Here is a 27,287-nt window from a genome sequence, read left to right on the forward strand (position 1 = left end):
ACGGCTGCTTGCGTTGTGGCCGAAACGTCGTGAGAATTATTTTATAATATTTTATTTTTACTATTTTATTATTTCCCTTCTACGTGATGACCTTACCGAAAGAACCAAGAAGATGAATCCCTGCAGTCACGAAAGAAGCTTTCAATCGAAATTTTACGAATCCCGTCCGTAACTGGGCCAACAACCTTCGGGAACTCGCTCGCAAGTCGGGCAGCACCACGCAGTCGTGTCTGCGCCCCCAAATCTGTCGTCGTGGAAACGTTATTCAGCCGTTCTGGCCCGGCATACCTCAAGAGGTCCTGTGGGTGACACGATCTGCAGCGAGCGCCGGGTGCGATTGGCTGTGAGACGACGGGTGCAACCTTTCGCGAGTTCTTGTTCAGTGACATAATTAAAAATTCCCCGAACCTCTGAAATGTCATAGTTTATTCCAGTTTGTTTGTTTTTATGGCACAATATGCATTTTAAATAAACCTACCTTTAAAGGACATGGGATTTTTACATCTTCATTTTTCTGAGCATGCCTTTTTGACGGAAACACACGCACGGACGCACGGGGCATCCCGCCTTAGAGCGTGGGTAACACAAACGTATCGAACTAATCTAGGCCATGCTCTCAACCTGGATCGCTTCAGTGATCTGACTCGATCGCGATGGTCACTTCGTTAGGTATTAGAGATAGGAAGTAAAACATAAAGTACACGGCAAGACCAAAAGTGTTTCGGAGGAATTAACCACCTGCCCCAAGTGAAATCTTTCGCACGGAGAAAATAAATTAAATTGTCTCATTTTACCTAAATGCTTTGGTAGGTGCTCTGCGTGTAGCAATCCGCCAAGTCTTCGATTACAATCGATTATTCAGATCGCAATACATTCATCAAGCCATGCGTATCAGAACTGATTATTTAAAATGTATGTGAATGTTAATCGCACAAAACTGTAGAAATGGGATGGAAAAGAAAACGAGATAATACAAACGAGACGGTAAAAACGAGACAAAAAAAATCGATTGTTGATTCAAATCACGCCCATGCATCGTGACAATGCACCGAGTCGCCGGGTGGGTGGGTGCGTCGGTTACATGGCCAGCCGTAAAGGTTATAACACTGAACCGTTTGATTTTCTTCCGTGTTACAAGAGGCACAACTACAATCCGCAATGGCAAGCGAGTCCACAGCTACTGGCGCCACTGGGGCACCTTGACGAGCAGGGGTCTGTGTGGGGAGAGGAGGTTCAGGCGTGGGGGATGGGGGGATTAGTAGAGCTGGGATGATGATTCGGTCCATTCGATGAATCGATGAAAATGTATAACCAACTGAATTAAGTTTGTGGTATTTTGCTCGGGGCTCCTTTCCAAATGGCAAGTGCCCCCACAACATCCTGCCCAGAGGTCGCAAACTCCCGACACGCCACACCCGCCACGACCCAGTAAACATGCAACGTCGGGTCAACGTTCACCAGTGGTTGCAACCGTTGGATTGACGTAGGGCCGAATTTGTCTCAACGTTCCATGTTTCCTGGGCACGTGAGCTCATGATGCCAAAGGCCACAACCTCCCGTCTGGCGGCATGACGGGTTAGCAGAGGTGGGACATTTGCTTCTCAGCCGTCTTTCGCGCTCTCTCTCTCTCACCGATTTGTTCGAGCGATCGAACCGACAACCGGCGGAATAGTCGACGGCTTAAATAATCCGACGTCCCAACTCTTCGCATGCGGCCGACGCCCCGGGTGGCGGGCGCGGTGGCTCAGCTGAACATGCTGTTGAGCTGCTGCGTGACGCGGATGAAGGTGGTGCGTCGGCTCAGCTCCTTGAGCTTGGCGGCTCCCACGTAGGTGCAGGTGGAGCGCAGGCCCCCGAGGATGTCGCGGATGGTGTGTTCCGCGTCGCCGCGGTACTCGACCTCCACGGCTTTGCCCTCGGACGCGCTGCACATGCCGGGATGGAAGCGCACCAACCACCACGTGTGTATGTTGAACTTTGGGCGTGCGGTAACGTCGGCGTTCGCGCGAATCGGAGGTGCGTGCACTTGCACAAAAAAACGAATTCGACTACAAAAAATTTTGACTTTTTATTTAGCCAGCTAAGGCCCAAAGCTAGATAGCTTTTTTTTCAGAAGCAACCTGGCCACAAATGATAGTTAGATGACGTGGCTTGCGTGGAAATTTATAGCAGCCAAATACTCTAAACTCATGTTAATTCTAAATTTGGGGGGGAAAACCAGAGGAAACGGAGAAAAATCCACGCGACCACTGGTAGAACATGCAAACTCCAAATATACAGCAGGCGTCAGGGTTGGGATAGAACCCACGACCTCCTGTATACCAGGCGAGGTAGTTAACATCTCCTAGCCACCGTGGCACCCCGTGACAAACGTCTTCCTCTAGCTTTAACAGACTGTTAGGGCAATTGCTGTTAGCAAGCATCTATGAACAAGGGGGTGGTGTGGCCAGTACCACGCCCCAGCTACCTCTTTATTCCCCCCACGGCTCACGTTTACACAACCCCTTCTTTAGTTATGTCAACGCATAATCGATTCTTGCAGGCATTTAATGTGAAGGTCAGAATCGATTTTTCTTGATGAATCAACGCACTGTTGCATGCCCAGTGTGCAGTCCGTGTACATGCAGCAGAGGGAGCGGGCGGTGGTGATGGTGGTGGTGATGGTGGAGGCGGCGGTGGTGATGGTTGTGGCAGTGATGTTGACGGTCGTGATGGTGATGGTGGTAGCGGTGGTGGTGGTGGTGATGGTGGTGGTGGTGGCGACGGTGGTGGTGCTGATGGTGGAGGCGGTGGTGGTGGTGATGGTTGTGGTAGTGATGTTGACGGTCGTGATGGTGGTGGTGGCGACGATGGTGGTGGTGATGGTGGAGGCGGCGGTGGTGATGGTTGTGACAGTGGTGTTGACAGTCGTGATGGTGGTGATGGTGGTAGCGACGGTGGTGGTGGTGGAGATGGAGGCGGCGGTGGTGGTGGCATTGGCGCTGTCGCTCACCGATACTCCGCCACTCCTCCCGAGTACTTCTTCATGGCCATGTCGGAGCTCATCCCGTAGAAGAGTTTCACCTTCTTGCCATCGCGCTCCAGGGTCTCCCCACCGCACTGGTCGTGTCCCGACAGCATGCCGCCCAGCATCACGAAGTCCGCGCCCGCGCCTCCACACACACACACGCCAAGCACGCAGACAGAGAGATATTATTAGGTTTTGTCGGTAAAGTCACGTAGGTAAAACATTTAAATTAATGAAAGTAAAATAAAAAATAAAATCAAAATCAAAATCACGACGTTTCAGAGGCAACACAAGCTTCCGTCTTCAGGTGGAACCGTCACAGCACGACTGCTGCATCAAGTAAAGAGACATTCCAAGAAAACAGTCCTTGTATATATACTGGTTGAGGGTGGGAGGAGCCATTGTGAGGTTCGGTGCGGCTGAAGCACGCTGCAAGGAGTGAGCCTTTGTTGTGTAGACTGGTTGAAATGGGAGGATCCAAGAGTTGTTAAGGTGCGGCTGAGAGAGAGAGCCAGGTTTTTCGGGGACAGCGCTCGCAGAGCCAATGTGACGGTGTCACATTACGTGCATTTAAAACAAAATCATCATCGAATCGTTGGAACAAGGTTATATATAGAGCAACAAAAACACCCCCACTTGTTTTTCTCTTCGTAAAACTAAAATAATAACAACAACAACCAGTTTCCCATCTGGGTGAGATGCTACAGCAGAGTGTGAGATCAGGACAGGGGAGCCTCAGTCTGCTACGGTCAGTATCTGCTCTGTGAAGTGGGGGAGAAAAATGAAATGGGTACCTCACGTTTTAAAATATTACATTCCTTAATAATTTTAGTGATCCAGGGAAGCCAAGTGGCATTGGAACATTTGTTTAAGTTAGTTTTTTTCTTTAAAATCACGATAATTTTGTATATCGAGGCGAAACACGAACGTATCTATTCAGAAACTGCAAACTAATGCATCACCACAAGTCAATCAAACTGATATATCTAGTATATGCACGTAGAGTATATAATTTTTTTTTTCAAAACTGACATTTTATACATAAAGTAAAAAAAAACTAAAAGTTATAAAAATGAACTCAATTAAGCATATTTATTTTTTGATGCAATCATATGCAACCAATATATATCCATTGTAATTTATATGAATACATGAACCCCACCCCCCTTCTGGTCTTCGCACCTGATTGACTCACAGTGACGATATCACATTCAGCCCACGATTTAAAAACGAAACAGGAGGAGGATTTCTCCACAATTCTGGCTGTCGCCTGATGACGCTGGTTGTAATTACCGGCGAAACGTAGTAATCGAATGGTAAATGTTTGTGGGTTTACTCTCCAACACAGTGCTGTGCTGAACTAGTAACTAATTGGCATGTTTTGTTTACATGACAAACCTTACGAATTGGCTGTTTCGGGCGGTGGCGGGTTTAACGACGCATATTTACGCGATCTAATAAAAAAACAACCTCTTGTGGATGTTCAAAACCATCCACGCATCATGTGGCCACCGATTATCTCTTCTTAAACTGTCTCTGGATGAATTAAAATCTTGTGACTGTACAAAACACCCCAGAGAACAAATACTTAATTTATTTATAAAGTAATTTTCACAAACAAACGTTGATGTGGACCATGGTAAAATATAAAACGAACTATAAAATAGAATTTATCTGGAAAAGGATTTTTCAGGAGAGTTCTGCTTTTGAATGTTTAGCCATTTCATTTTGAAAGTGTTGTTTGTGTGAAGCGGAACACCCACCCTGCACAGGAGGGGACACAGATGAGTTTATAATCCACTTGCTGTCCTGCCATTGCATGACCATCTTAGAGCCCAAGCGGGTTTGCGAGACACACCAACCCTTGCGTATAAAGCGTTGGGATTATAATAGATGCGTGCCGCGATGTGCAGTTAAAATCTATCAACAAATAATTTGGCAATGTGAATTTGGAACATTTGAAATCAACTTCACCGCTCCAGGTCATTGGTGCAAATTGCATATTAAGGAAAAAAACTATACAAGCTATATTCTTGGGGAGAGTGGGAAAGCAGATGAGAGTGACTTAAGAGTTTGATACTTTTTATATTATGATTTTATCATCATTCTGGCAGCTTTTATTTAACACAATGTGGTGGCTTATGGCCTTTGTAAACCATTGGTCTAGAGCCCACAATGCTATCATAATCCATCTGCCTGTGATCACAGCACTGCCAGGACCATCAGTTAATTACACATACACTTCATTTCCTAGAGAGATCGTGCACCTCGATTTCTACCCACAGTTTTCCCCAATGTATTTGTCATTCATGTGGTGTTATACCACTTTCGTGACCGACACCAAATTACAAAGCGACCGGTTTGGGTTTCGTAGTGTGTGGTGACGCACTCATCGTACGCAGTGCTTTTGGAGGCCAGGGTTGCTGGATCATAGTACGTAGATTTGAGACTTCCAAAAAACCCAGTGGGCTGCGGGGCATATGGCGGAACAGCAAGTGGGCTCCGTGAACCCATCTGTGTGGACCTGTTGGTGGGGTTTTCTTCGGGCACCCCAGTTGTCTTCCACGTGAGAAATTGCACGACAAAGAGGAACTGAAATTTCGATTTAAAGCTTTCGTGACTGCAGGGATTCATCTTCTTGGTTCTTTCGGTAAAGTCACGTAGAATGTAAATAATAAAATAATAAAAATAAAACATAATAAAATAATTCTCACGACGTTTCGGCCACAACGCAAGCAGCCGTCCTCAGGTGAAGAACAGGTCTGTCGATAAGACAGAGTCTGAATGACACGTCCTAGGCTTGGAGCGTCTATTTAAGCTGGGAGGGAGGAGGAAGAGCGCCTTGACAAAAGAATTTGCATATCTTGATTTGTAAATTCAGCTTAAATAGACGCTCCAAGCCTAGGACGTGTCATTCAGACTCTGTCTTATCGACAGACCTGTTCTTCACCTGAGGACGGCTGCTTGCGTTGTGGCCAAAACGTCACGAGAATTATTTTATTATGTTTTATTATTTTATTATTTCCATTCTACGTGACTTTACCGAAAGAACCAAGAAGAAAAAAAATAGTTGTACGGTAGTCGTAACTATTAATCCTATAAAGTGGCACGGTGGAATCCTGATGGCAAAGACGGGGTCAATAGACATTTACGCGAATCAAGATTCACCCCCCTCCCCCACCCTTCCACCCCAGCCGATGATTCGATGAATTGTCACGATTCTCCTCTATGGAATAAATGTCACTTATTTACCATCTCATTTGCGTCGCTTATGGTTGTTGCTGTCTCGTTGTTTGTCGAGATGTGTTCGCACTCTACGACTGCACTTGCGAGTGGCAGCGAGTCCAGGAGCCAGACGCCAGTGTCGAGGTCTGGCCCGCAGCGAGAGGGCTTCAGGGGAGAGTTCGTGTCGTCTGGCTGTTCCTCTTCCGTTGGAGGAGCGCAGATTGCAGTGGGTTCACGGCATTTAATATTATCGGCGTAAAACGTAGCATTGGCATTTAATTTTCTTCGAATTTTCGCAAAATATAAATAATCGGCTCTCACGCGCGCAACGCGATGCGCGTATCGGGATGAGGCGTGCGACGCTTGCTTTCTAGAGACGGGCCAACGACGCATCGTTGCGTGCCTGCCAGGCAGAGCACGCCCGTGTCTGTTGCGGTGTTTTTTTAAAAATCCTTTATATTAAGTTCGCTTGCTTGCTTACGACCGTGCAAATCTTTCGGTCGTTTTTTAACCCACTTCCCGTGATCCAATCGAGCTGACATTTTGCACACAGACTCGTTGTGCGTGACAATTAATTTTCGTGACAATTTTTTTTCCAAAATTTTACACTGTTTAGGGAATTTTTTTTAAATATTTAATTACCAATTGCTTAATGGTGGCAGACAATCATCTGACCCATAGGTGGCAGCCATCTCAAGCCAGAGGACGAGAGGACTCTAGCCGCCACGCATATAAAGAGATTTATAGTGAAAAACTTTGTTTTTACGGGTTAAATTTTTCAAGAGCGTGTTTAGAGAGGAGGGCGGGTAGTGGTCGCCGCCGGACACACGAACGCTCACCGAACGCCTTGGCGACGTCTCCGGGACACGTGCAACCTCCGTCCTGGAAGGGAACGAGGGAGGGACGGAGGGAAGAGCGCGGAGCGAGTCGTGAGAGCCACCCTGCCTCCCTCCCCCCTAGAGCCGACTCAAGCAATCGAATCGATGAGTCGGCCGGACGATCGGTTCCGCTACTCGACCAGTGGGATAACAGGACAACCAGTTGGGGATTTTTTGAAATCCTTTATATTAAGTTCACTTGCTTGCTTGCGCGCTTACGACCGTGCAAATATTTCGGTCGTTTTTTAACCCACTTCCCGTGATCCAATCGAGCTGACATTTTGCACACAGACTCGTTGTGCGTGAAAATTTTTTTCCAAAATTTTCCACATTTATAGGATTTTTTTTTTCATATTTAATTTAAGATACCAATGTGATAAAAATGAAACTCTTACTCAAGAAAAACAGAAATGAATAATAAAATAAAACCGATGCCACGTATATAAAGGATTTATAGTGAAAAACTTTGTTTTTACGGGTTAATTTTTCTCCCCCTTCTAATCTTCGTACGTCCACCACGTGGACGGGAGGTGACGAGCGGCGCTTGGTGAAGTCACCCTCCTCCATTGGCGCTTGCTGTAGAGGTTCACGGTTCGAATCTATGGGCCACCCTGGTTATTACTGCGGGTGTAATAACCACATTAAAACTACGTCTGCTTCACTCGCTGTGGACGTTAAAGATCCATTGACGTCATTCGCAAGAGGAGGACGTTGCGTGCTGGTGTCGGGGTCCAAATTTGCCAAATTCTAAAATGATACCGCGAATGACTCAATTCGGGATTATGCACAGCAGCAACCATCGGCCCCCTACTCAAGAGACCAGGATAGAGTCCTATTTGCAAGAGTGACCTGGGGAGACAAAGGCGGCCGGGCGCGGTTTTGGCCACCCACCCCCTCGTGTGCCGTGGCGGCCTGCATAGGTGCTCGCTAACATCATTTGCCCCTACAGTCTGTTAAGGCTATACGGGGAATCTTTGTACACATCGCACCGGGTACTCATTTGAGGCTGAGTCGACCTAGGGGAGGCCCAGGACCGGTTCAGATAATCGTCACCGGTGTTGGCCGTGAGCGGGAATCGAATCCGGGTCGCCAGGTTTGTAGCGTAACGCGCTAACCGCTGCACCACCGCTAACCTGTGTATCTCTGTGTGTGCGTGTCTGTGTGTCTCTGTGCGTGTCTGTGTGTCTCTGTGTGTGCGTGTCTGTGTATCTCTGTGTGTGCGTGTCTGTGTGTCTCTGTGTATGCGTGTCTGTGTGTCTATGTGTGTGTGTTTCTGTGTGTCTCTGTGTGTGCGTGTCTGTGTGTTTCTGTGTGTCTCTGTGTGTGCGTGTTTGTGTGTCTGTGTGTGCGTGTCTGTGTGTCTCTGTGTGTCTCTGTGTGTGTGCGTGTCTCTGTGTCTGTGTGTCTCTGTGTGTGTCTCTGTCTGCGTGTCTCTGTGTGTCTCTGTGTGTGCGTGTCTCTGTGTCTGTGTGTCTCTGTGTGTGTCTCTGTCTGCGTGTCTCTGTGTGTCTCTGTGTGTGCGTGTCTGTGTGTCTCTGTGTGTGTGCGTGTCTGTGTGTGTGCGTGTCTGTGTGTATGTGTGTGTGCGTGTCTGTGTGTGTGCGTGTCTCTGTCTGTGTGTCTCTATGTGCGTGTCTGTGTGTGTGCGTGTCTCTGTCTGTGTGTCTCTATGTGCGTGTCTGTGTGTGTGCGTGTCTCTGTCTGCGTGTCTCTGTGCTGCACGCACCGAGATGATGTGTCCCTTGAGGCCGTGTGCCGCGTCCCCGCACTCGATGACGGCGCTCAGCTGCGGGTAGCCCACGCCGGTCTTGCGCCGCGTCGTGCACACCGAGCCTGGCGCACACGCAGTCGATCCCTCCCTCTCTCTCTCTACACGTGTGTGCAACACGTGTGTTGACACGCGTGTGCGAGTGTTGACACGCGTGTGCGAGTGTTGACACGCGTGTGCGAGTGTTGACACGTGTGTGACACGTGCGTTTTGACATGTGTGCACCCACGCGTGTGCATTCACACACGTGCACACTCACACACATGTACACTCACACACACGTGCGTGTTAACATGTGAGGGCTCACGCACCTTAATACGTGTGTATGAGTGTTAACACGTGTACACACATACACGTGTATACTCTCACACGTGTATACTCACACACGTGTACACTCACACGTGTACACTCACACACGTGTACACACTCACACGTGTACACTCACACACGTGTACACTCACACACGTGTGTACTCACACACGTGTACGCAGATACACGTGTACACTCTCGTGCGTCCATTGATGTGGCTCCACGCGTGCACACATTCACCACAACACGTGCTGCTGATCGTTCTCTCAATGTATCCCTGGGCATCTCTGTCTGTCTCCCTCCGCATCTCTCTCCATGTCTCTCCCTGTTTCTATCTCTTTTCACGTCTCTTACTGTGTATTTGTCTCTGCTTTACCTATCTCTCTGCTGCAGGTCTCTGTGTATCTGTTTCTGTGTGTTTGTGTCTGTCTCCGAGTATAGATCTGTGTGTCTGTCACGAGGGCTCCATGGATGCATCTCTGCATATGCACGCACGCCAGCATGAACGTTGAAACTGAAAACACATTCGCCGCCAGTACACACACACACAGACACCCACAAGCCTCCTTTGCAGAACACACCTGTCATCCCAGCAAGCTCTCGTCTGATTTAATTAACGCCTGTGATTTTGTCAACAGCACCAATTGCACGAGTAACAGAGACGGCCCACTGTTATTTGTTGCAAGTCAACATGATGCAGCAGATGATATCACGGGCAGTCAGTGACCTCAACGGTTATCGACGATGTCATTACCTGGTCCGATCCCCACTTTGATGATATCAGCCCCTGTCAGGATCAGCTCCTCCACCATCTCCCCCGTCACCACGTTCCCTGCCTGGGGGTTCAGATTTAAACGATTAAACTATTTTACTCTTTGGTTCTCTCGGTAAAGTCACGTAGGTAGACAAAATAATAGATCACGACGTTTCGATCGCAACACAAGCGGCCGTCTTCAGGTGAGAGGATTTCAAACTAATTTTTGTTTATTTGACCAGGTAAGGCCCGCTGACCTACAAAGCTTTTTTTTAGAAGCGACCTGGCCACAAATGATCGCTCAACGAGGTGGAAATTTACAGCAGCCAAATACTCTAAACGCCTGTTTCTAAATGTGGAGAGGAAAACCGGAGAACCCGGAGAAAAATCCACGTGACCACGGGGAGAACGCAAACTCCATATATGCACGCGTCAGGGTCGGGATCGAACCCCAAACCTTCTGTATACCAGGCGAGGTAGTGAACATCTCGCTCGCGTGCTGAGAGTAGGCAGCGCGTGGGTTCATGGAGTGTGGTGGTTGCAGAGGCGGCCGTTTGGGTCAAGAGGTCAGAGCCGTGAGCCGACATTGGCGAGATTCTGGGTTTGAATTTGGGTGTCGGCCATCCGAGAAGCGGACGGGTTTCTCAAGCGAAGAGAGTTGACGTGTACTCATGATCGCACACACAAAAAAACACAAAACGGTTTTTAAGTTCATCTGGCAAAATTGAGAATTCAATGTATTGCTTTGACTGCTATTGAGTATGATCAGCTCGATAGCAGGGCGCATGGAGGAGTGCCCTGTCCGTCGTGTGGACAAGATGCCACTTTCAGTGACGACATCGTCCTGCTGCTCGATTTGAGACCGGAAGCACGTGGGTTGCTTCACGATTCTGGCAAATCGCCCGATGATGATGCTGGATGTAATTACCAGCGAAACGTCGGACCACTCAAATTGTAAATGTTGTAGATTTACTCTCCAACACACCGGTGGGCTGAAGTAGTAACTAATTGGCGTTTTGTTTGTGACGAATCCCTTACTAATTGGCTGTATCGGGTAGTGGAGGGTTACAACACATTTGTATTTGACACGGAGTAGGCTTTCGCGACCAATATTATTCATAATAAAGGTGTTTGGGTTAGATCGCGTTATTTATAAATGTGTCGTAACCCTCCACCACCCGACACGGCCAAACAGTAAAAAATGTGTCACGTTTACAAAGAACAAATATGTCACTACTTTAGCCCACCGGTGTGTTGAAGAGTGAATCAACATCATTTAAAATTTGAGTAGTACGACGTTTCGCTGGTAATTACATCCAGCTTCATCGGGCGATTTGCCAGAATGGTGAGGCTCTCCTCTTGCTCCCGGTCGTGTCGTGTAGGATATCGAACATTTGGAACACATTTTGGAAAACAACAAGAGGTAAGAATGGTGGCACCGTGCGTGCAACGTGGCTCCGCGCACGGTGTACGCTAATTACAGAAATTGACCCGGAATTACCCGAAGTCAATTCAACTTTAAATGAGTACCAGGTGTGGCTTGTGCCAGCCGTACGTGCGTGGTAATGCTTATCGAGTATCACGTTCCCCTGCACTGAGTAAATATTCATCGTTGTTCGCTTACAGCACATTGGCTCTGCAATCTGTATGGCTAGACGGGAAACTTTGATGTTGTTTTCGTATGTACAGGGAGGGACCCCGGTTGGGCGGTGGTGTCTGGCGGTGTGGTTTAGTTGTGGTGTTTGGAGGTGGTGCGGGTTATCAGCTGTGTGGGTTCGTGGCGGTTTTTGGCTGCGGTGTGGTTTAGTGGTAGTGTTTGGCGTTAGTCTAGGTTAGCGGTGGGTTTTGGCGTCAGTCTGGGTTAGAGGTTTGGCAGTAGTGTGTGATAGTGGTGGTGTGCGTTAGTGGTGGTGTGCGTTAGTGGTGGTGTGCGTTAGGCGTGGTGTACGGCAGTGGCAGGGTGGGTGAACTGCAGTGTGGGTGAGTGGTATTGTGTGGTGGTGGTGTGGATTAGTGGTAGTGTTTGGCGTTAGTCTGGGTTAGCGGTGGTTTTTGGCAGTGGTGTGGATTAGTGGTGGTGTTTGGCGTTAGTCTGGGTTAGCGGTTTGGCAGTGGTGTGCGTTAGTGGTGGTGTGCGTTGGGCGTGGTGTGCGGCAGTGGCAGGGTGGGTGAACAGCGGTGTGGGTGAGTGGTATTGTGTGGTGATGGTGTGGATTAGTGGTAGTGTTTGGCGTTAGTCTGGGTTAGCGGTGGTTTTTGGCAGTGGTGGGCGTTAGTGGTGGTGTGCGTTATGCGTGGTGTGCGGCAGTGGCAGGGTGGGTGAACAGCAGTGTGGGTGAGTGGCATTGTGTGGTGGTGGTTCGGGTTAGTGGTAGTGCTTGGCGGTGTGTGGCCACGGCGGTGTGGGATGTGCGGGAAGGGGGCCCCACCATGATGGTGTGCTTGGGGAAGCGCTCTCGCACGCTGCGCACGAACTCCACAAAGTGCTCCGAGTAGCCGTTGGCCACGTCCAGGCAGATGTAGCGCACGGCCGGCACGGCGTCCAGCACGGCCGCCAGCCGCTCCATGTCGCTTGGGCCGCTCCCCGAGCTCGCCGCTATGTGCTGCACAGAGGTCGCAAACGGGTTTTGATTGCTTACCCGTACCCGGCCGCACCAGGGTCGCAAATGGGTACCCGTACCCGGCCGTACTCGTACCCTACCCGTACCTGGCTGGGTACGGGTAGGGTACGGGTATCGGGTACCTGATTGCGACCTCTGGGATGAAGCCATGTTGCAGGCGCAGGTGGGTTGATTCTAGGAACTTGAATTGTGAGAAGAGACAAGACGTTGGGAAATGAGTGACAAACAGTTACTCACCAGTGACTCACGGCCTACCCGTACCCGGCCGCACCAGGGTCGCAAACGGGTACCCGTACCCGGCCGGGTACGGGTAGCCGGGTATCGGGTAGGGTACGGGTATCGGGTACCCGGTTGCAACCTCTGGTGCTGCAGCAGCAACAACAACACCCGCCATTCACCATTGAGTGGTGGTGATGTCACCACGGTTCTTGTACCAGGCTAGGTGCACTTTACAACAACAGCAGGCGGCATTCGCCACCGAATGGCGGTGACGTCCACACGGCGCCTGTACCAGGCTAGGTGCACTTTAAGGCTGTCACGTGAAGCGCCGAAGGCTCTCTGGCAGGAGGTCACGGGACAGACCCAGGTGCCATGGGTTGACTGAGATGATTAGTAGATTGCTCCAGCTGCACGCACGTACGTAGACGCATATAAAGCAAAGACTCCTCTCCGTATAGCCTTCCACACACTGTTGAATCAGGTGCTGTTAGCGAGCACCTATGGAGGTCGACAGGGCACATTCAGGGGGTGGGTGGCCAATACCACGCCGGGTCACATCTGGGGTCACCGGTTGCGTTGCACAGTGCGCTCACCAGAATCGGAATGTTTATTTACACTGGAGGAATCCGATGAGTTGTAAAGCTCTTTTCTCACAGACACCCAGTCGGGCATGGCTGGTGACGAGCCGTGTGAGTGTGGCACGGTTGTAATTTTCGCTTACCTCCAAGCACTCTGGGTTTTTGTTGGCAAAGTCTCGCCACTCGTCCACGCTGTAGTGCTTGTGTATCGCGGTGAACATCGTGTGCTGCAACAGGGGTCACGACAGCGGGCAGGGCACGCACGGGGGTGAGCATTGCCGGCGGCACCACACAGAAAAGACAAAGATACCCCATGCCAACGACGATTATTTGTACTCTTAGTTTTTTCGGTAAAGTCACGTAGGTAAAAAATGAAATTAAAATCAATAAATTAAATAATAATATAAAAAATTACCTACGTGACTTTACCGAAAAAACTAAGAGTATGAATCCTTGCAGTCACGAAAGCTTCAAATCTAGAACGACTATTTGTGTTTCTTTTACCAGGTAAGGTCCACTGAGCTACACAGCTCTTTTTAAGAAGCGATTTCGGCCACAAATGAAAGCTCAACGGAGGTGGCCCACGCGATAAGCCACTTCGTTGGGCTGATGCTTGGCGATTTGGCCCTCAGCGTTCAGGCTGCGTGAAAGTTCACGCTCCAAATCGGGCATTGGCCCTCGATGCCTCGTGTCAATAAATGCAACGTTGGGCTCATTTTCTTCTTCTTGGTTCTTTCAGTAAAGTCACGTAGAAGGGAAGTAATAAAATAATAAAACAAAACATAATAAAATAATTCTCACGACGTTTCGGCCACAACGCAAGCAGCCGTCCTCAAGTGAAGAACAGGTCTGTCGGGGAGACAGCGTCTGGGCTCATTGAGGGGGGTTGGTGGACGTAGTCATGGCAGCTCACATCGAGTAACAATAATAACAATTCACATTTTGTACGGCGCATTTCATCCGTAGATCCTCTGTAGGCATAGGGGGGGGGGGGGGGCAGTGGAGTCAATTAAAGGAGGCGGTAGAGCATATGGCTTGACCTCGACCGCAGTTCCATGCTTTCGGGGGAGGGGTGGAAGGGGACTGGAGGGGGCTGTTGAAGGCTGCTCACATGTATGTGTAGGGGTGTCAGGGGAAGGATTCCCACCAATAGGAGGGTCAGTGGGAGGGGTGATCGAGGAGATATAAGGGGAGAACGGGCGGGAAGAAGGGGCCTTTTGGCGGGAACGAGATTGGGACGGCTGGGGACAGGTGTGGATGGGGGAAAAGGATTACAAGACGAACCCCCTGCAATCTTGTGTCGGCTCTCCTTTACATATGTACCAAGTGGCATGGATGTTACCACCGTGCTTGGCCTAGGCAGTGCCGGATTAAGTTAGTGCGGGGCCTGTAGCATATGTTATAAAGGGGCCTTAAATAAATGAAAAACACATCAATATTAAAACACACATGTTTTACTTGCATAGTAAAGTATATGTATTCTTTCATTAGCGATACAGCCAGATAATTCGACAAACCTTAAACACCCAGTCGTTCGTAAAAGTTGAAGGCGGTATAGTACTATATTAATAGAGCAAGTATAGAATCACTGAAACGGAATTGATAGCTTGAAAGCATTTAGCGCGGGGCCAAACTAAACACAAACAGCAGTTTTAAATAAATGAGTTTTCACACGATGACTGATCTCTTGCAGTGGAAGTTAAATGCAATTTAAATGTTCTGACTTCATATGTTTGCTGCCTTCGTACAGTATATTATATGAAGGCCGCTATGTGCTGCCTTCATATATTAGGCAGCAAATGATATATTAAGAACCTATATTATGGAATATACAACCCGCCTGTAATAATTGAAGGGGGCCTGTACAAAACGCAAAATAAACGACGGCCGTTGCATCCTTTACTTTTTTGTGTTTAGTTTGTTGTCCTTCCCCCGCGCCTCCGATAAGCGCGGTTGGCTACGTACGGTGCGAAAGAAGTTCAACATGCGGTGCCATGCACAGGGGGTGAGCGCGAGAGCTGAACGTGCACCGTGGACAAGAGCAGATCCGTAATATAGTAACTAATCGGCGTTTTTTTGTGTGACGAATCCCTTACTAATTGGCTGTGTCGGGTAGTGGAGGATTACAACACATTTATATTTGACACGTTGGCTTTCGCGACCAATATTATTCACAATAAAGGTTTTAGGGTCAGATCGCGTTATTTATAAATGTGTCGTTAAACCCGCCACCACCCGACACAGCCAATTAGTAAGGTTTGTCACGTAAGCAGAACGTGCCAATTCGTTACTAGTACGACACACCGGGTGTGTTGGAGGCCAAATCCAGAACATACATAGATCCCTATCGTTACTCGATCTAATCTAGATTTGAAGCTTTCGTGACTGCAGGAACCCATACTCTTTGGTTCTTTCGGTAAAGTCACGTAGGTAGAAAATAAAATAAATCACGACGTTTCGGGCGCAACACAAGCGTCCTTCCTCAGGTGGGAAAGCATGGTCTGCTGCTGAGGAAGACTGTTTTAAAAGGTTTGAAATGAGTGTAGCCCGAGGGTCAGCTCAGCGTTTAACATTTTGGGTTTAACCCCAACTGCGCCGTGTGCCCCAAGCCCCCCTTGTTCACCACGACCGGTTGACAAAACGCGGTGTCATGACCGGGGCCGCTCCCGTTCCGTGTGCGTGGGATCCCCGCTCAGTGGGATCCCCGCTCTGTGGGATCCCCGCTCTGTGGGATCCCCGCTCAGTGGGATCCCCGCTCTGGCTGGCAGCGCGTGTGGGGCCGTGATCGCTGACACTTCACGTGGCCCCAAGGTGCACATGGCCTGGCACAAGCGTCGTGGTGACGTCACCGCCACTTAGTGGCGAATGGCTGTTGTTGTTGTTGTCTCTCCCACGGCAAGGAGGAGGAGGAGCAGCAGCAACCTTGCTGAAGGCGCGAGCCATCTCGAAGGTGCCCACGGTGTCCATGTTGGCGGCGATGATTGGGATGCCATGGTAGGTGCGCTGCGAGTTCCGGAACGTGAACGTGCGCGTCAAGTCCACCTGTCCAGAGGTGGGGGTCGGGGTGGTGGGGGGGGGGTGAGAGATGAGACAAAGACAAAGATTCCCCGAATAAATTTCGATTTAACGCTTTCGTGACTGCAGGGATTCATCTTCTTGGTTCTTTCGGTAAAGTCACGTAGAATGGAAGAGCGCCTTGACAAAAGAATTTGCATATCTGTATATGCAAATTCAGCTTAAATAGACGCTCCAAGCCTAGGACGTGTCATTCAGACTCTGTCTCCTCGACAGACCTGTTCTCCACCTGAGGACGGCTGCTTGCGTTGTGGCCGAAACGTCGTGAGAATTATTTTATTATGTTTTATTTTTATTATTTTATTATTTCCATTCTACGTGACTTTACCGAAAGAACCAAGAAGATATTCCCCGAATAGAATAGTCTCAACAGACTGTTGGGGCAAGTGCTGGAAGCGAGCAGCACCTATCAGTAGCGTAACGAGCGTGGGGGCAAGATGGTGCCTTGCCCCCCCCCCCCGGTTGCTAAAGCTACGAGTTGGGGCCCCCTTGACAAACACCACGAGATATGTTTTTAACAACAGTGTAAAAGAGCAACAAATACATTTAAATATATTTTTTTGTCATGAAAATGTTTAATGATGTGATTTGGCAAGAGGAGCCGTGGTATATAATGGCCTCGAGGTGCGACCGTGCGAGACAAATCAAATATTGGGGCCCCACCTGGCCATTTGCAGCACCCACTTAGCTGATGATGTCGTCGTTACTACGCCAATGGTGCCTGTGAAGACCGGGATGGCACGCGAGGGGATGGACAGCAGTTTTTTCTTGCTGTGGTTGTCCCACCTGATGACGATTGCTTGTGTTGCGATCGAAACGTCGTGATCTATTGTTTTTCTACCTACGTGACTTTACCGAAAGAACCAAAGAGTATGGATTCCTGCAGTCACGAAAGCTTCAAATCAAGATATAACTCGACTTGCTGGAGTAACTCGAGTTACTCGAAAAATCACGGAAGCGCCACTCGCTTTACCAATTCAAGTTTTCCTTGAACTCAAAAATCGGGGCTAAGCTTGAGGACACTTCAGCTCTTTCCAGACCGCGGTCCATGGAAACGAGGTGCCGTGAAGCCACTTACCGTTGTGAACAGTCAATATGAATGTTAAATTATATATTTTTTTATATTATCAATGTGGTTTAAAGCTTTCGTGACTGCAGGGATTCATCTTCTTGGTTCTTTCGGTAAGGTCACGTAGAAGGGAAATAATAAAATAATAAAAACGAAACATTATAAAATAAAATTCTCACGACGTTTCGGCCACAACGCAAGCAGCCGTCCTGCTATACACCACTCCAATAGTCCTGACAGCAATATGTGGCTCAACCATCTCAATGTAACCACCTCAATTACCTGCTCGACATGAACATCAAAGAAGAAGATCATAAGCGATGAAGGGGTGTATTGTATGTTTGTTGAGCTTTCGCACCGTACGTAGCCAACCGTGCTAACCAGAGGTGACACCTTTGCAGGATCTACCACCATGGCATTGGTAACCCAAAACACAGTTCAAACTTTGTCAAATTGTCTATCTGCAATATTTTGGATTTGTCAATGTTTTTATTTTTCCGTATCCTCCTTTTACCCCTCCCCCCGGGGTCACCCTTGAATAAGAGCTCAATTGGCCCTAGGCCGGGCAAACAAAAATAAATAAAATCAACGAAACTTTTGTTACACTGTACATTTGTGTGATTAGATGAAACGGGTTGAATATACAATATGTACGAGTGGGGACACATGCAGTGCCTTATTACGGGACGTCCAGTGCCAAGTTTTGCAACTCTGTACTCGCACACGGATTAGTGGTATCAGGACAGATGCCCCCACCCCCCCGAGGTACCTATAACATGACACGGATAATAGGACTGCAGTTAGGACAACTTTCCCTGTATGTGTGATGTGCTCTATTCTACCATTATTGACGTTTGACCAAGTCATTCGGAACTTGATCATGTACATCATGGGATCTCCTTTGCCAGTACCAAAATATACTAATAGGGTTTTTCCCCTTTTTTCTGGCAACAAAACTGACACCTTTTGCAAGGAATCATGCTTACATTAACCACAATACCTGCAGTCAAATGATTGAATATTACATATTCATCATCATCACGGTCCATGGGCAGATCGTCTGTAGGTGTTCACTGCACATTTCGTCATTTGTTTCCACTTTTCCCTGTCTTGTGCCAACATGCTCAAGTAGCGCCACATATTTTTGGCACCGATCTCTTACGTCGTCAAGCCATGCTCTGTTAGGTCTTTCTCTCCGGTTCCTTCCATTTTTCCATAACAACACCGCTATTAATTTTCCTGTTGTTGTCCATCCTACATATGTGTTCACACAGTTACATTAACGCATTCCTGCGGAGGGAGCTGGTAGGAACGTTGGGTTGCTCGGTCAAAGGCCAGGGTCAACGGCGGCGTGGTGTATTCCGCAAATATGCCCGACTGTGAGGGCGGGCACAAGCCGGCGTGAGTAGGTTAAACGTTGAGTTTAAAAGGGCACCACGGGGTGACCAGCCCCTCCCCACCCAGCCCCAACCCTCCAAACCCCTACCCAGCTCCACCCTCCCCACCCAGCCCCACCCTCCCCACCCAGCCCCACCCTTCCCACCCAGCCCCTCCCCATCCTCCCCACCCTCCCTTCTCCACCCAGCCCCACCTCTCCCATTTTTGGATGCACGACGGACGGACGGACACAATAATCCCCTGTGGGCTGGTGTAACCAGGAGGTTCCTACCAGTACAATTAGTGAAACCACTCTGCCCCACTGGACATGAAAGAAGCTTTAAGTACGGTCGGCGAATCTTGATGTCCAGACCAGGCTTCATGAACCTTTGGCTACTGCTGCTGTTGCTGTCTGCGAGTATTTAAACCGTACACACAGTGGAATGAGACGCGTCATCGCGTTACATTCCCACTCCGTAATTCATTGCTAGGGAGACGGAGCGAAAGGTGAACGACTCTGGTAACAACCGGGCACGAAGGCGCAACCGAAACAGGTCGGAAAATGAACTTCAGTAAAGACTGCGGACACCTGAAATCTAAGTCAAATGTACGATTACATTGACCCATTATGTTACTTGCCAATTATATTCGGTCATACGATACTTGTAACACATGGGTAAAGGAATACTGTGGACACCGTGTACTTATACTGCACTGTCATTTGCGGTGTCAGCCAGAACTCGAACGCTGGCTCTTTCATATGTTTACACCAAATCCATTGCGGTAAACAGTGATACAGTACTGTAGAAGATTCCGGCATGCCAATGCCTTTTAAAGCCTTGGGCAGCGATCCTCATCACCTCCACGGGTCAGACAAGTGGCAGGGGGGTGCAGCGGTAATTCGCGTGTGTCACGCAGCGAGAAGGACCCCAAAGTGGTTTCTGACTCGGGGGCCTTTTCTTCGTGGACTGTGTATATGTCTTGACTTAAAGCTGTCGTGGCTGCAGGAATTCATATTCATTGGGTCTTTCGGTAAAGTCACGTAGATAGAACAATAAAATAATAAAAATGAAAATAAAGTGGAAAAAAATTGTAATAAAATATGTTTTCACTTTTTTTTCATTTTTATTTTTTGTTTATATTCTTTTATTGTTCTATCTACGCTGTGAGTTTTTGTCGTTGTTGATGCTGTTGTGTAGTAACTGTAATGAGACCATCTTCTTGGTTCTTTCGGTAAAGTCACGTAGAAGGGAAATAATAAAAAAATAAAACATAATAAAATAATTCATAATAAAATAATATTACAATTATTTATTGTTTTATTTTTATTTTTTTATTTTTTCCCTTCTACGTGACTTTACCGAAAGACCCAAAGACTATGAATTCCTGCAGTCACGAAAGCTTTAAGTCAAAATAAAATAATACAAATTATTTTGTTATTATTTTTTCCATCTACGTGACTTTACCGAAAGACCCAAATAATATGTGCATATGTCCTCCACCTGTTCTGCATGGGTTTGGGTTTAGCTCATAGCTAAGCACATACAGTGTTATTAGTTTTGACTAAATATCCGGATTCATAGACCCTCCTGAACAAAAGTGTGTTTCTTTTGTGTGTGGCTTTCCTGGATGAATTCTCTTTCTAGTATAGAAATCGCGCTTGCCGAGACCATATGAGGTGGCAGGCTTAGTTGTGGCTACCGCACTGATACTGTACACACAAAAGGTGACAGACAAAAGCACGATTGTGACTACAACACGGGCCCTCCCATCGTTCTAGATTTGAAGCTTTCGTGACTGCAAGGATTCATATTCTTAGGTTTTTTCGGTAAAGTCACGTAGGTAAAAAAATTAAAATTAATAAAAGTAAAATAAAAACAACGTCGTGATTTCAATTTTATTTATTTATTTATTTTTATTTTACTTTTATTAATTTTATTTTTTTTACCTACGTGACTTTACCGAAAAAACCTAAGAATATGAATCCTTGCAGTCACGAAAGCTTCAAATCTAGAACGATGGGAGGGCCCGTGTTGTAGTCACAATCGTGCTTTTGTCTGTCACCTTTTGTGTGTACAGTATCAGTGCGGTAGCCACAACTAAGCCTGCCACCTCATATGGTCTCGGCAAGCGCGATTTCTATACTAGAAAGAGAATTCATCCAGGAAAGCCACACACAAAAGAAACACACTTTTGTTCAGGAGGGTCTATGAATCCGGATATTTAGTCAAAACTAATAACACTGTATGTGCTTAGCTATGAGCTAAACCCAAACCCATGCAGAACAGGTGGAGGACATATGCACATATTATTTGGGTCTTTCGGTAAAGTCACGTAGATGGAAAAAATAATAACAAAATAATTTGTATTATTTTATTTTGACTTAAAGCTTTCGTGACTGCAGGAATTCATAGTCTTTGGGTCTTTCGGTAAAGTCACGTAGAAGGGAAAAAAAATAAAAAAATAAAAATAAAACAATAAATAATTGTAATATTATTTTATTATGAATTATTTTATTATGTTTTATTTTTATTTTTTTATTATTTCCCTTCTACGTGACTTTACCGAAAGAACCAAGAAGATGGTCTCATTACAGTTACTACACAACAGCATCAACAACGACAAAAACTCACAGCGTAGATAGAACAATAAAAGAATAAAAACAAAAAATAAAAATGAAAAAAAAGTGAAAACATATTTTATTACAATTTTTTTCCACTTTATTTTCATTTTTATTATTTTATTGTTCTATCTACGTGACTTTACCGAAAGACCCAATGAATATGAATTCCTGCAGTCACGAAAGCTTTAAGTCAAAATAAAATAATACAAATTATTTTGTTATTATTTTTTCCATCTACGTGACTTTACCGAAAGACCCAAATAATATGTGCATATGTCCTCCACCTGTTCTGCATGGGTTTGGGTTTAGCTCATAGCTAAGCACATACAGTGTTATTAGTTTTGACTAAATATCCGGATTCATAGACCCTCCTGAACAAAAGTGTGTTTCTTTTGTGTGTGGCTTTCCTGGATGAATTCTCTTTCTAGTATAGAAATCGCGCTTGCCGAGACCATATGAGGTGGCAGGCTTAGTTGTGGCTACCGCACTGATACTGTACACACAAAAGGTGACAGACAAAAGCACGATTGTGACTACAACACGGGCCCTCCCATCGTTCTAGATTTGAAGCTTTCGTGACTGCAATGATTCATATTCTTAGGTTTTTTCGGTAAAGTCACGTAGGTAAAAAAATTAAAATTAATAAAAGTAAAATAAAAACAACGTCGTGATTTCAATTTTATTTATTTATTTATTTTTATTTTACTTTTATTAATTTTATTTTTTTACCTACGTTACTTTACCGAAAAAACCTAAGAATATTACCTCCCATCGTTCTTTGTTAATATTGCCACTCTCACCTCCCTCTATGTCCCCTCTCATCCTCTTCATTCCCATACTTCTCTGTCTCTCTCTCTGCCCCTCATTGTCCCTGTGCCCAATCCTGTTTTCAGTCCTCCCTCCTTGCACCCCTCCACTGGAATAAACTCCCTCCTGTACATTATAAACAGTCCTCCTTAAATTTCGATTTAAAGCTGTCGTGACTGCAGGGATTCATCATCTTGGTTCTTACGGTAAAGTCACGTAGAATGGAAATAATAAAATAATAAAAATAAAACATAATAAAATAATTCTCACGACGTTTCGGCCACAACGCAAGCAGCCGTCCTCAGGTGGAGAGCAGGTCTGTCGAGTAGCCAGAGTCTGAATGACACACTCCAGGCTTGGAGCGACTATTTAAGCTGGGATGGAGGGGGGAAGGGCGCCTTGACAACATAATTTGCATATCAAGAGGAATTTAGCATATTTATGGGAAATGCAGATATGCGATTAGTACTACTTGTGAAATGCGTAGGAGGTTTGGCGGGGGGTTTAAAGTCATTATGCCCGTTCTTCCCTCTCTCAAAGCTGCACCTCTTCTCCATTGCCCATTCCCTTCCTCTTCCCTCCCCTCGCTCCTCCACTCCTTCCCGTCCCTACCCAACCCTTTCGTGATCCCTAAGTACCCCTCGATCACTGTCGCTCATTCCTCAACCCTCGCACGCCATTGCCATCGAGTTAATTATATTGTCACCGTTTTTTTTTAAACTATGTTAATCGCCGTTCGTGAAGATTCTCTATAAATATTAGAGTAGATGTGAAATCACCGTGCTGGATGTACAATGCACACGGCATTGTTTTTAGCCCATCTATTCAAAAGAGTAAAAATTATGACCATAGTATTCTTTGTTTTCAGTTTGCATTCACTCTTCTGTCTGACTGATGAGTTTATCATCATTTTAATTCGTTTAAAACTTAGTTGCGTGTGTTTTTTAAACATCTTTAACCAAAGATGGCACTTGGATATGATAACAATTTTTTTTTTATCCATTGTCATTTAATAATTAAAATTGTGTTAATCTTTTAAGGACATTGCTGCTACTAAAGGTTCGTCACCTCGGTTGTATAAACATTTGCTCCGGTTCATGGACTGCACATACGTGTTGGGGTCAATTTATTTGCTTGCTAGAGGAATCATAGTAAACAAATGTAATATCTCTTTGGTTCTTTCGGTAAAGTCACGTATAAAGATAAAATAATAAATTAAAAACTAGCATACTATATAGATATAATTTAGTGTGTCTCTCTCCCTGTATCCTAGTTTTCAAAAAAAAGAATGAGTATGCTAGTTTTTAATTTATTATTTTATCTTTATACGTGACTTTACCGAAAGAACCAAAGAGTAATTCCTGCAGTCACGAAAGTTCCAAATTAAGATTAAATGTAATATTAATGCTAGCTGCACCACTACTTATCTCCATTGCTCCACTCCACTATATCATGGTCACTACTATTATGATTAAACCTCAGGATAACTGATGCGCGGTGTTTCCAAAGGCAATTGCGCATGAATCCGACCTTGCCAGCGACGGCGTGGCTGGACTATTTAGAGAACCGCGTGCTCCTAAAACGAGATGCCTTGGCAGCTGCAAGCTGTCACTTGTGCGAGTGAGAGGGCGAGTGGGAATGCTATGTGCCGTATGTTGCGTTTCTTTCGCACCGGACATAGCCAACTGTGCTCCTCGGAGGTGCGGGAAATGGACATGGAATGGACGCAGGGATAGAATCAGCCCCATAGCGTTTGGGGGGGTGGGGTGCTGGAGGGGATTGAGCATCCTCCTCACTCACCCACCACCTCTTGTTGAAGGCTCAGCCCACCTGCTTAATTATTATTATATTCCAGTAACAAAAACAATTGGCACAAACATGAGTGCAATTACACAATGGGCATTGCAGCCACTTCTCCTGTACATGGAATGCACGAAAGAACAAACCCCGATCTCATTTCCAGATATCTATTTTTTGCATCTATGATTGTTAATATAATACAGGTTTAACCATATTGTGCCCCTCCCCCTGACTTTATGTATGCCCCCGCCCCCTACCACCACCACCACCACCAAGGTCACGTAACAGAGTTGAATGGTATCGAGGGATGGGGTGGCTGAAGCGAGCCACTGAGAGAGCAGGGAAGCTGGTGACAATGGGTGACGTTTCAGGCCGTCACCACAGCCTGGCTCTGTCTGCCCGGGCTATCTAAGTGCTCGTGGGTCTTTTGTGTGTTTTTTTTACGCAGTGCAGATCCACGTGGCTTTTTTCCATTGGGATTCAACAACGCCTGCCTCTTGCCGCATTAGGTCGCCGCCAGTGACACTGTCCTGCACAGACAGATATGGCATTAGCTCGAACTATACTGCATTAAACAGTATATATACACACACTGCTGTGACAGTGTTTTCATTCAATAGCCCAATATACGACGATAGAGTACATCAGTATGATTGTTAATATTAATGCTGGCCTATAATATATTATGTTTGGCATCATAGCATCGATATATTACCAATGCATTGAAAATGTATCGTTTTCATTATGCATAGACATGATTGTTACTGTACAAATATTACTTTTGTGATGTTTTATTGCAATATAATTTAGTCTGTATATCATTACTGGGGTTGGAGCGGTGGTACAGTGGTTATAACATTCTGTGCTACAAACACAGTAACCTGAATGTTATTCCTTGCCTTGGCTAATATTTACGATGAGTGGTATCTGAATCAGTTCTGGCCTTTCCCATTACCAACGCGTACTGACCAGTGTGGTGAAGTATGGTCAAACAATCACCCAACCCTGACACAAAGTGGGGAGGCCTTCATCCAGCAGGGGATTGACACATTAATGTACATAATCTTCATTGTAATACCTTACAAAAATGATAGGTTGGGTTGTATTTAATCACAGTCAATAGAAGAATACTAGTTATCTACTCTGAGACTTCAAAATAAATGCATTCTCAATATCTGTAAGGGGCCCTTCACAGTGTTTCTCAGAACCACACATTTCTCATAACCACATTCACACATTTCTCATAACCACATTCACACATTTATCATAACCACATTCACACATTTCAACCGCACACGAAAGGCAGAGAGATGTGTGGAGTGAAGTCAAAATTCCAGCGAGCTCTGGCCGCGGTGAGTTGGAGTCAGCTGTTGAAGTTGTTGAGTTTATTATTAAACGCAGCCCCATTATCCACCGAAGCACACACGCAGTCACAAACCGCGCCTGCCCAGAATAGCGTGGGCCATGTGCCCCGGATTGTCAAATCAGTCTAGCGGCAGAGACGTGGACAGACTGCCAGAGGCAAACATACTAAACATATAACAGGGGCAGGACGTGCATTTAAAGTGACAGAGGAGAATGGAGACCGTGGAGACTCAGAGAGAACAGAGACACAGCAAGGATACTGTGAAATAGGGGCATCACAGATAGACAAGGAGATGCGGTGCACACAGACAGAGGAGACCGATGCGTGATGGACACATGGAACCAGACGAACAAGACTCTAGACAATAGGAAACGGACTCTAGGTAAAAGTTGGGGGCGGTGGTGGACGCCGATAGTCCACCTTTGCTCAGTGGCAGGTCGCTCATTCTCCTCTGCTGGCCGCAGTGACTGGACCTCCATATCCCCAGGTCATCTGTGCTGTCAACTCCCTGCCCATGGTCAAGTCCATGGTCAAGTCCATGGTGAAGTCCAGGCTCAAGGCATCTCAGAATATTTTCAGAATCACAATATTTATTTTATACTGGAGGAATCCGATGAGCTGTAACGCTGTTTTTCACAGATGTCCAGGGCCAATTATTTGTTTGCTCGGCCAAGAGACTACCTGCCTCTTTCATTATATAAATTAAATATGACAACCTTTTTTCTGTACGGCGTATTGATGAAGGCACGGCGAAAGTCAAACACCGCTGGATACAATCCACGTCGCTCTGTAATTGTTTCTGACAACCGGCGACACACACAGACAGAGAGAGACACCAAGACGTACAGACACACCGGGACAACATTTTGTTTGGCAAAGCCAGACACGTTGTCGCACTGAGAAGACAAGGTTCCGGACCACAGAGAGACCGATCATTATAATTTGTGACAGGCAGAGAGAGAGAGAGAGACGGGCCAGTCGTGGAGGAGACGGAACGCACCTCTGAGCGGCTCTTGAGGCTGCTCCGCTTGGGTCTGAAGAGAACATCCTTGAAGTCGAGTTTCAGGTCTGCATCCACACGCGGCATGCTGGCTGCGTCGGTCTCAGTGAGGCTGCGAGGATGTGTATGTGTGTGGCTGTGTAGGTGTGTGTGTGTGTGAATCTGTGTGTGTGTGGGTGTAGGTATGAATGTGACTGGCTGTGTAAGTGGATGTGTGTTGGTGAGTGAATGGAGGTGTGCGTGGTTGCGTAGGTGGGAGTGTGTCTCAGTGTGATTGGGTGGGTAATATGGGTGTGTGTGGGTGAATTGTATTTATGGATATGATATGTGTGTGTGTGCTAATTTAAGTAGGTGGGTGAGTGGGTGAGCGTATGTGTGTATCTGTGTATCTGTGTGAGTGTGAGGCTGTGTATGGATGCGTTTGTCTCTCGGTGCCCCGTGAGAGTGGATGTCAGCACCTGGGTGTGCGCGTGGTTGGGTGTGAATGGTGCTGAGATTTATATGCTGCGTTGCCTCTTTCTCTGCAGAGCTGTGCGCATGTCAGCGCAGCTGTAGAGTTGAGTGTGTGCGGATCTCTGCCTCTCCGTGCTAGTCAATGTGAGTAGCCGGGTGTCTGGGTGTTTCTCGCTGTCTCCGGGCTCTCTGTATCCGTTCCCAACCCAGCCTCCTACTCCAGTACCCTCGTCAAGGTTATATTTAGGGACGACAGGCGTCCAGGTTCAGCCTGAGTGTGGGGTTGAGGTTGATTCCTAAGCAACCCGTGCACCCAACATCGCATACGCACTGCGCACTGCTGTCGATCGATGTGGGA

The 27,287-nt window shown here is 46.7% G+C and overlaps 1 protein-coding gene across 1 annotated transcript; it reads right to left on the reverse strand.

Moving 5' to 3' along the window:
• Positions 1-27,201, reverse strand: LOC133350879 (GMP reductase 2-like). Its single transcript, XM_061565702.1, has 9 exons — positions 26,477-27,201; positions 16,282-16,401; positions 13,503-13,586; positions 12,371-12,544; positions 9,942-10,023; positions 8,837-8,943; positions 7,072-7,114; positions 2,993-3,152; positions 1-1,925 (listed from the first exon to the last, which is right to left on the reverse strand). The coding sequence occupies exons 1-9, from the start codon at positions 26,561-26,563 to the stop codon at positions 1,745-1,747; spliced, it is 1,038 nt and encodes a 345-aa protein (XP_061421686.1). The 5' UTR covers positions 26,564-27,201; the 3' UTR covers positions 1-1,744.
• Between the last annotated feature and the right edge of the window lie 86 nt (positions 27,202-27,287).

Source organism: Lethenteron reissneri, chromosome 35 (genome assembly GCF_015708825.2).
Source record: "Lethenteron reissneri isolate LAM-NWPU_2019-01 chromosome 35, ASM1570882v1, whole genome shotgun sequence".
Lineage (NCBI taxonomy): Eukaryota > Metazoa > Chordata > Hyperoartia > Petromyzontiformes > Petromyzontidae > Lethenteron > Lethenteron reissneri.

What these genes read in the sequence shown, in the direction of transcription:
- LOC133350879 (XM_061565702.1), bottom strand. Translation starts at nt 26,563, where the DNA reads ATGCCGCGTGTGGATGCAGACCTGAAACTCGACTTCAAGGATGTTCTC. An exon ending in GCCTCAAGAGCCGCTCAGAG is followed by an intron (nt 16,402 to 26,476) that starts GTGCGTTCCGTC and finishes ACCTCTGGACAG; the next exon opens with GTGGACTTGACGCGCACGTT. An exon ending in AGACGTCGCCAAGGCGTTCG is followed by an intron (nt 3,153 to 7,071) that starts GTGAGCGTTCGT and finishes GTGTGTGTGGAG; the next exon opens with GCGCGGGCGCGGACTTCGTG.